The sequence below is a fragment of the Pteropus alecto genome, unplaced genomic scaffold (genome assembly GCF_000325575.1).
Source record: "Pteropus alecto unplaced genomic scaffold, ASM32557v1 scaffold95, whole genome shotgun sequence".
In the NCBI taxonomy this organism is placed as follows: domain Eukaryota; kingdom Metazoa; phylum Chordata; class Mammalia; order Chiroptera; family Pteropodidae; genus Pteropus; species Pteropus alecto.
The window spans coordinates 155,016-165,398 of record NW_006441071.1 but is presented as its reverse complement, the minus strand read 5'-3'; the positions used below and the strand labels follow the sequence as shown (position 1 = coordinate 165,398).

Here is a 10,383-nt window from a genome sequence, read left to right as displayed (position 1 = left end):
TACCTACAGCACCTGGTTTTCCTAGGTGGTCTCCCATCCAAGTACTAACAGGCCCGACCCTGCTTAGCTTCCGAGATCAGATGAGATCAGGCACGTTCAGGGTGGCATGGCCATAGATTCAGTTGGTTTTCTGTTGTTGTTGCTATCTGTGCAAGATTTTTATCCCTCAAAAAAATCTTGTCCTGTGATTTTTGAGACACTATAAGTTCCCAGTCAGATCTCTAAATATTTGACCAGTTCTTTCTCCCTAGCTTCTCTAATGTAGAGGCATTAACCAAAGATTAAGAGGTATCTGAATCTCTTTATACAAGTGCTACAACAAACTCAGACGTGAATAATTATTTACTAACTACTATGTGCACATTTAATAACAATAACAGCAGTAACAAATATCTCACATCTGATGGTTCTCCACTAAACCTTGAAGCATCTCTGGTTGTTATAGGCACCAAGCAGGCAGTTGCACCCATGCCCTCCCTGGACTTCCTCTACAGATGTCCCTTCTGCCTTTAAGCTATATTTTGGGGAACAACATTCAATCCCTCCTCAATATGTCCATTGTGTCATTACTTGTGCTGGGCTACCCCTATACCCCCTTCATTCAGAAACTTTGCTTAGGTTTATTTTGTGGAATAAGGCTTTAGATTAGGTTTTTATAGTGTGTGCAAAAAAAATTGGTTTTTAAAAATTGCTTATATTTACTATAACTTAAAAATGAACAGTAGTTTCATACAAAATATAATACTAAAAAAGTGTTTTATACATAATAATCACTTAAATACTAGGAATAGCATACATATTTCAAATAATTTAAATAAAAATTTTATGTTTTTAGCTATAGCAAATTGATTGTGCATTTCTCTGTTCTAAACAATGAATGTAACTTATAACATTTAATATAATTTTATAATAATCCTATACATTTCCTATGACTTATTTTCACCTGTTATAAAAATAGAGATGAAGATTGCACTTTGAGTCTTAGAAAATAGCCATTGAGTTGACCAGATGAACCGTTTTTATTCAACGTCTTTATTTCCTGAGTTTTCCTGTGAGCTTGTTAATGAAGAGCAAGCACCCTTTAATTTCCACCCTGACAGCCTCCCCAACACAACAGCTCTATTCTCTTTGTTTCAGATACAGACTGATTTCTCGGAAGTTCCTCTTCCGAGCCAGTCTGTAGTTCTTACTTCCCAGAGGGGATTTTTTCACTTCCTGCTCCTTCCCTAAACACGTCTCTAGGTCATTCAGCTGCTGATACAGTCCAAGGAGGAATTTGTCCAGGAGGGTCTCATCCTGAGCCATAGGGAGAGCCACCTGTGCTGAAGAGGTGGAAGATCTGCCGGAGTATCTTCTGCATGACAGCCATGGCTTGCGTTTTCTCAAACTGGCTCCTGTCCACAAATATCTGAGGAAATCTAAAGTTAGTCCTTTTTATCAGACGGAACAGAATGGAGATTCTCTTCATTTGACTCAAGAGCGTGAAGGTTTCTGGATTGCCAGGGTTCGAAAGTAGGTCCCAGCCAGAGAGCAGGCAGGGCTGGAGCACAGAATCACTAGGGCCAGCAGCATAGAAATAGGGAAGACCATTGGGAAGTTGAGGGATTCTTCAGGACTGCCTAACAGGGAAGTCTCAGCAAGTTCTGAGGACTTTGGGTAACGAGTGTCTTTTAAATAGTGAAGATAAAAACTTTTATTTTCTGTTTTTTTTTTTTCCAATTTATTTGCCCTTTCCTTTCCCGCCTTTTTTTTTTTTTACAAAGTCAGCTAAAAGTGTGCATTTATTGACATGAGAATCTAGATGGAGAACTCCAAACTACGTGCACCAATGCAGTATCTTCCATAGTATTACAACGTACTTTTCACACTTCTTAGGTTATTCTTGGAGAGAAAAGCCTGGATGGAGTTAGAGAAGGGAGAAAGACTCATACAATAAATAGCTGCTTTTTTTAAGATAGCAGGAAGTATCAAAGAGATTATAAAAGATAAGATAATAGTTTTCTCATTTTCTCCTTATTTATACTTTTCTCTTTTTACAAAAAAAGTCAGCTGTATATGTACCTTAAAATATCACCTGAGTTAGTCTTAAACTCACTGAAGATATTTTAGAGAAAACGATATCACAGATATCATTTGTTAAAAATAAATAAGGGCACCTACAGTCTGCCAGACCCTTTGTTAGGTGCAGGTTTCTTAAAAGTTTTAAGTTTGCCAGTGTGTGATCCTTCCTATTCTCTACCAGCAGTACAACCTTTCCTGGTAAAAAGTTTGCCTCAGTCATTGTGTGGTAATGCAGGTAATCTCATCTCCTTAGATATTTCAATGACAAGTGATAACCTACCACACACCCAGGGATAATGCTGCTGTAGTGGTATTCAAAGCTTATCATGAATGTCTTCATTGAATCTGTAATATATAGATTATTTTTAATAGTATTAATGGCAGCAGTCTTTAATTAAATACAGGCTCTCAGCAAAGTGTTTTACAAACATTATTTCATTTACTCTGAAAGGCTTCTCTATGAGATAATTACTATAATTATTTACATTTTGCAAATGAGGAAACTGAAAACTCAGGGATGTTACTTAACTTGCTAAAATCCACAATTTATCATGTAAATGGTACTTTACTACTGTACTATTCTGTCTCCACATTACTCTTCATTAACCTTAAGTATTCTCCTTTAATTACATTCTGTATGCTTATAATTAAGTAATCAATCTAATTATTTAACATCTGACTACCCATTAGGCTGTAAGCACTCTGAGGGCAATAACGACTGTATCTGAGTGCCCAGCAAGACGTCTGTCACAGAGGAGGTGCACAGAGGGCTCTCTGTCCCATAGCAGGTACAAAAGGGACTACATGTTCCAAAGAGTGAGCAGACCTAGAATTTGGGAACTGTATCAGAAAATAATAGTCTTCTGAAAACAAAGATAGAAAGAATAAATTTCAAATTGATATTTTAATGTTCTGGATAATTTCTGAAAATATGTCAGATGGGAACAGTGAGTTTCAAAGATCCAGGAGAGCTCAACAAAATACATCATTTGAAAGGCAAGACTGGAACCTAGCAAGTGAAAAAAGAGCTGTATCCTCTATAAGTGTATTGTAATGTCTTTGAAATAAGAGAATGGTGTTTTTTATTGACTACAAAAATGAGAATTTGAGAGTAAGAACTTGCCCAGTGTTTGTCTAAGACAGGAAGATCATCATCAGAAGAGACACACCGATCTAGTGGCTCGCACAGTGGACTTTGGGGCTAGACTGTCTGGGGCTATGTCACAGCTCCAGCCTGCAGTGGCCATGTGACTTTGGGCACCTCAGTTTTTTTCCTCTGTTATATGGAAATGATAACCGTATATGTTTCATGGGGTTGTGGTGATGTAATGTACCTAAAACAATGCCTAGATAAGCTCTCAACATCTGTTAGCCTTTCCCACTATAGGGAAAACTAATCTAGACAACTACGGGAACTGAATGGAAGTTTCTGAGATGATCAACTTTCCCTCCTTTAATTCTTAGCTCACTGATAAACATTAATCTCATCTCTTATGTGAACATGAGTTTGAGTTCACATGATAGGGAATGCCCTGTCCAGATGACTAAAACCTATTAGCTTCCAGGTAATAGCTGACCTCTCACATGTTAATAAAATGACCATCCACTCTATAACTCAGTCTCTTTTGAGTGTGAGTTACTGTGCCTAAATTCTCAGAATCTGATAATCTCTGTGGATAGTGACAAAAGTTGATAGATAGATAGACAGACAGATGATAAAGATAGAGAGATAGATAGATGATAGATAGATAGATAGATAGATAGATAGATAGATAGATGAATGATAGATAGATAGATAGATAGATAGATAGATAGATAGATAGATAGATAGATAGGCAGGTTCTCTAATTTAGCAAAGTTGAAAACTAGCCCTCTAGGTAACAGCCTGCCTTAAAAGGGCTGGCTTCCCGCCGTCTGGACCTATCTGCAGTTACAATGATTTTACAAGGGCTGGTTTGAAACTTGTTACTTTGTAGAACTCTTAATCTCTGACCTGTGTAGTTAAGTGACATTTTGTCACATGGATAGAGAAGTTACTTCATTTTTTCATTTTCAGCATTTACTTTCCATTTGTCTTTGTGCATTACTTTTCCAGAACTGCACTTTCACTTTCTAGGAATGTTAGAAGGGAAAGTTCTGTTGTCTTGAAAATAATAGAGGAAATATATTACCTCTTCTTTCCCTTATATTTTTCTTCCTTTTTTTTTTTTTTTCATAAAATCTCAAAGAGGAAATAGAAAATATTGCAGGAGCATCAGGACAACTTTTATAAAGTGAAATGACAAATACAAAAGATGAGGTAATAATTTAAAAATTATATAAAAATAACAAAGACAAAGGGTTGCTTCATTGTGATTTCCACAAAGCTAAGATGATATAGCCTGGTCTAGGACAAAGAGGTTGCCACGAAGCAACAAAGACACATTCTAACCACTTGAACACATGGATAGTAGCAGAGTGGTTGCATGTTACTCTTCTTGAGGACGATTGGAAGCTTGATTATCTTGGTAGAGCCTGAGTTTTGCATAATGATTGGCACACAGTAAATATTCAGTAATTTTCTCAATTAAATAAAGTAAATAAAACACCAAATTTCATCAACGAAATGCTTTGCAGCAGAGAATAAGGTAAGATCCCTGCATATAAAGGTCGAGTATCTTTCATACCTAATCAACACTTCCAAGAGGGATATCCAGAGGCAGGAAAATGATTTGACAAAGAAGCCTAGTCTTCCTTAAAAGTTGTTCTTAACACCAGGAAGAAAGACCCAGATAGCTCTATCACTAGCTCTAAGTCGGTTTTTTGTTGTTGTTGTTGTTGTTTTTTTTCCAATTACTGTCGACATTCAACATTATTTTATATTAGTTTCAGTTGTATAGGATAGTGATTAGACAATTATATCATTTGTGAAGTGATTCTCCTGATAACCTCCCTGGCATTGTATATTATTATATTATTATTGACTATGTTCCTTGTGCTGTACTTTACATCCCCATGACTATTTTTAACTACTAATTTGTACTTCTTAATCCCTTCACATTTTTCACCCAGCCTCCCTAGCCCCACTCCCATCTGGTAACCATTATTTTGTTCTCTATAACTATGAGTTTGTTTCTGTTTTGTTTATTTCGTTTTTTAGATTCTACATATATGTGCAATCATATGGCATTTGCTTTTCTCTGACTTATTTCACTTAGCATAATACCCTCTAGGTAGATCCATGTTGTCTCATGGTAAGAGTTCATTCTTTTTCATGGCTGAGTAATATTCCATTGTATACCTGTACCACATCTTCTTTATCTAATCGTCTATTGATAGGTACTTAGGTTGTTTCCATATCTTGGCTATTATAAATTAGCACTTCAGTGAATATAGTGGTGTACATATCTTTTTAAATTAGTGTTTTGGATTTCTTCAGATAAATACCCAGAAGTAGAATGGCTTGGTCATAAGGTAGTTCTATTTTTAATTTTTTGAGAAATCTCCAAATCATTTTCCATAATTATAACCTTTATTTTAAAGTCTATTCAATCTAAGTATTGCTACCTCAGCTTTTTTCATTTCCGTTTGCATTAAATATCTTTTTTCATCCCTTTACTTTCGGTCTGTGTGTGGCTTTCGATCTGAATTGAATCTCTTGTAGACAGCATATGTAAGAGTCTTCTTTTCTTATCTATTCAGCTACTCTATCTTTTGATTGGAGCGTTTAATCCATCTATATTTAAAGTAATTATTGATAGGTATATAGTTAATGCCATTTTATTATTCATATTTATGGAGTTTTTTCCTTATTCTTATTGAAGAAGTCCTTTTATATTTCTTGTAATACTGGTTTGGGGGTGATGAACCCCTATAGCTTTTTGTTGCCTGGGAAGCTCTTTATCTCTCTTTCAATTTTAAATAATAGACTTAATCTGTAAAGAACTCTTGATTGTGAGTCCTTGCTTTTCATCACTGAATATTTCATGCCAATCCCTTCTGGCCTGCAAAGTTTCTATCGAGAAATCAGCTGACAGTCTTATGGGAGCTTTCTTGTGGGTAACTAACTGTCTTTCTCTTACTGCTTTTAAGATTCTCTTTTGGTCTTTAATCTTTGTCATTTTAATTATGATGTGTCTTCGTGTGGGCCTCTTTGGATTCATCCTGTTTGAGACTCTCTGTGCTTCTTGGACTTGTATGTCTATTTTCTTCACTGAATTCAAGACGTTTTCAGTCATTATTTCTTCAGATAGGTTCTCAATCCCTCGCTCATTCTCTCTTTTACTTCTGGTATCCTGTGATGCAAATATTGTTACACTTGATGTTTTCCCAGAGGCTCCTTAAACTATTCTCATTTTTTATTTTCTTTTTGCTGTTTCAATTGGATGTTTTCTGCTACCTTGTCTTCTAAATCTCTGACTTGAGCCTCTGCTTCGTCTAATCTGATGTTGATTCCTTCTAGTGTATTCTTCGCTTCAGATATTCTTCATTTCTGACTGGATTTTTATGATCTGTCTTTTTGTTTTTTTTTATGTTTACTCTCTCTTTGTTGACATTCTCACTAAGTTCCTCAAGCAGCCTTATAACCAGTGTTTTGAACTCAGTATCTGGTAGATAGCGTGCCTCCATTTTATTTAGTTCTTTTTCTGGAGCTCTGTTCTGTTTTTTCACTGGGGACATGTTTCTTTGTCTCCCCATTTTGGCTAACTCTCTGTGTTTGTTTCTATGCATTAGGTAGACCTGCTATGTCTCCCAGTCTTGGCAGGGTGGACTTATATAGTAGATGTCCTGTGGGGCCCAGTGGCACAGTCTCCCTCATCACCTGCCCTGGGTGCTCCATGAGTGTCCATTGTGTGGATCATGTGTGCCCTCCCACTGTAGCTGAGTCTTGATTGTTAGCATGTCAGTGGGTAAGATTGACCCTAAAGCTAACTGGCTATGAGTACTGGCCATGACCACAGCTTTTGAACTGCTGTGTGGAGACTGATCCAACAGAAAGGGATTCACTCCAGTGGGCTCATGTCTTCCAAGACCACCCTTTCTGGTGTGCCTCTTCTGGAACTAATCAGGTGGTCCTCTGTTGCAGTCTGAAGCCGACCATGGGTGTGTTGATTCTGGGGCCTCTTGAGCGGGGCTTTGGTGCAGTCCAAGGTCAGCTACTGCTTTTGACCAGCCTGAGGCTACTTGGTAAGAGCTACACAGCGACCCACAGTTGGTAGCTGCCTGAGCTGGGCCTGGAGGCATGTGTGAGAGGCCACATTGCAAATAGAGGCTGGCTGTCACCAGTACAGGGCGTAGGATCACTCAAAAAAAGGCTCAGGGAACCTTGAGGTCTGCCGCTGCATGCAGGCTGCCTGTAAAACTCAGCCACTGAAAGAGCCTCAGGCGATATGTGAGTTGAATGAGGCAAGGTCTCAGGGAGTCACTAGGGTGGAGCAAGTGATGTTCACCAGGCCAATGCAGATTCAAATTTGGCTGAGTCAGGGAGGGCTCAACACAGGAAAAATGGTGCCAGTCCCCCAGCCACGTGAGAGAAGGACTCAGCACAGGGACAACGGTGGTTGTCCCTCCAGTCCTCATCCTAGCACCACACAACTCCACTTCTCCCTGTTTGTAACTGGCACCCCTCAAGCCACTGTCCCTCTGACAGAGCCCAGGGTAAGTACCTGCAAGTGAGTGAATATGTGCACAGGCCTTTTAAAAAGATGCCTGGGTTCCCAGTGACCTTCTAGCTCACCTAGATGGATGAAATCTCTGCTGATTTTCACAGCCAAATGTGTGGAGGCTCCTCTTTCCGGCACTGGCACTCCAGGCTGGAAGCTCAGTGTGGGGCTGGCACCACTTGCTTCTAAGGGGGTACCTCTGCAGCATAGATATTCTTCCTAATTCTCAATCACCACATGCAGGTGTGGGACTGATCTATTCAGCGTCTCTGCCCCTCCTACCATTCTCATGGTGGCTTCTTCTTTATACCCTTAGTTATAGGACTTCTGCTCAGCTAGTCTTCAAATGGTTCTTCAGGTTCTTTGTTCTATAATTGAGTTGTAATTTTGATGTAGTCATGGGAGGAAGTGAGCACAGCATTTACCTACTCCACCATCTTGACCAGAACCCACTCAAAGTTGTTTTTTGTTAAGATGATAAGCATTTCATGAATTAAGATTTCCAATTTCTAATGAATAAATTACATTTCAATTGTAAGAATATAGAAAGAGTTGAAACAAATGACAACTTTCCAAGCCCTTGAAGAGAAAGAAAAGCTTAAAATAGGGAGTACAAAGATCTGGGGAAAATTCAGAAATGAATTCTTGTGCTCAATATTTAAGAGGCACACAGACAGAAGATCTTCAGCTGGAAAAAAAGCTCATAATCTCCCTTCTCAATCAGTAGAAGAGCTTCTTCTTATAACATACCAATGGCTTTTCTAGTCTCTTCACTGATGACATTGGTGGTGATCTTCTCCAGTCCCATCTCTTCCATGATCTGTGACCTGTCTCAGAGCCTGGACTTAGGAAAGCAGGAGACCTCCACAGCTCTGAACCAAATGCAGAGAATCTCCTCTTTCCTCTGTCAGAAGGACAGAAAGGACTTCAGATTCCCCAGGAAGATGGTGGATGGCAGTCAGGTCCAGAAGGCCCAAGCCATTTCTGTCCTCCATGAGATGCTCCAGCAGACCTTTGATGTCTTCGGCACAAAGCAGTCTTCTGCTGCCTGGAACACGACCCTGCTGCATGGGCTCCTCAGTGGACTTCATCGGCAGCTGGAAGACCTGGGCACCTGTTTGGTGCCAGAGATGAAAGAGGTGGAATCTGTCCTGGGAACGGAGGACCCTACATTGGCTATGAAGAGGTACTTCCAGGGCATCCATCTCTACCTCGAAGAGAAGCAATACAGTGATTGTGCCTGGGAGGTTGTCAGAGTGGAAATCAGGAGGTACCTTTTTGTTGTTAACAAGTTCACAAGAAAAGAAATCTGATTCTCAGTGACTAATGTCCTTGCTCGAACTTTTAATTGTTTGGTCGTTTTCAAAACTGTTATTTTTTCCTTCATCTATAAAATAATTTAAATTATATTTGGCACATCTTTATCAGTACTATTAAGCATATCTATGTCCAACTATTTTAGAATTGAAGGAAATGTAACTGGTTTCTTGTAGCTGAACTTCATGTTATAAAATATGTATGTACTTGTATGTATGTATTTATTTATTAATATTAATTTATCTATTTATTTATAGCATTTACATTTATATTTTTTACATAGAATATGATCACATTTTCTTTAAAAAAATTTACTTTTTTACTTATAAATTTATTCTAAGAAATTTCTCTTCTTTAAAAAAATAACTTTTCCCGAAATCCTAATTCTGCAAACTAAATATAGTATGTGGTGAAGTTCGTTTATTCATTAATGGGCTATGGGGATAGAATCTTGAGTATGGAGCTTTCATTAGAGTAAAGAACATAGCCATTAAAGAAGTAGTTATATTGTAATTAGTTATTTACATTTGGGGTCTGGTCTACATTGGAAAAGTAAAAGATGCTATGGCAGTGAGTAACATGGGTAGCTCCTTTAGACTACCATCAATTTTCCTTGGGGAAGTAATACATAGTTTGAGCCTTGAAGGATGAGTAGGAGTTTAAGTATTGGCTGGGGATGGAATTCCCCTGGGATTTAAAAAAAAAAAAAAAAGTACATAGAGAATGTCCCTGTAGCAGGAAAGGGCTTGGTACATTTAAAGAAGTGAAAAAGGCCAGAGTTTACAGACTATACTGATGGAGAGAGAGTAATGTAATGAGCCCGGAGAAATGGAAAAGAGCCCAAGGTAGACTACATTATAGATGTTAGACTTTATCTAAGAGCCAAGGAAAATTAACATTAGAGTTTAAAGCTAGAGAGTGAGTGGCTTGAACAGAGCAGCTACAGGGAAATTCATTAGATCAGCACATCTCAAAGTGCAGTCTGTGGGCTTCTACAGGTCCCCTAAAGACTTTAAAGGGATCCACGAGGTCAAATTATTTTTATAATAATGCCAAGACATTATTTGCCTTTTTAACAACTTAACACATTAACAACTTGCACTGATGGTGTAAAAACTGCTGGTGCCTAAATGTCAATCAAGGCAGTAGCATCAAAATGTACTAGTAATTATTATATTTTTTGACTATAGTATACCTGAAGTAAAAAAAAAAAAAAGCCAGTTTCTCTTAAGAATGCCCTTGATGAAATAGTGATTATTAATGTTATTAAATCTTGACTTTTGAGTAAACATCTTTTTAATATTCTCTGATAGTTCTTTTAATATTGTATGTGATGAGCATTTCTGCTATGTATAAGGAGTGT

The 10,383-nt window shown here is 38.0% G+C and overlaps 1 protein-coding gene, 1 non-coding gene and 1 pseudogene across 2 annotated transcripts; 1 reads left to right on the top strand and 2 right to left on the bottom strand.

Moving 5' to 3' along the window:
* Positions 1-118, bottom strand: LOC112485086. The gene has a single exon (XR_003048355.1). It is a non-coding gene; the product is annotated as a 5S ribosomal RNA (ribosomal RNA).
* Positions 119-1,032: 914 nt separating this feature from the next.
* LOC102890258 lies at positions 1,033-1,590 on the bottom strand (annotated as a pseudogene).
* Positions 1,591-8,479: 6,889 nt separating this feature from the next.
* Positions 8,480-9,016, top strand: LOC102880873 (interferon omega-1). The gene has a single exon (XM_015594433.1). The coding sequence runs from the start codon at positions 8,480-8,482 to the stop codon at positions 9,014-9,016; it is 537 nt and encodes a 178-aa protein (XP_015449919.1).
* Positions 9,017-10,383: the final 1,367 nt, after the last annotated feature.

Coding starts and splice junctions, on each gene's coding strand:
- LOC102880873 (XM_015594433.1), top strand. CDS start 8,480: ATGACATTGGTGGTGATCTTCTCCAGTCCCATCTCTTCCATGATCTGT.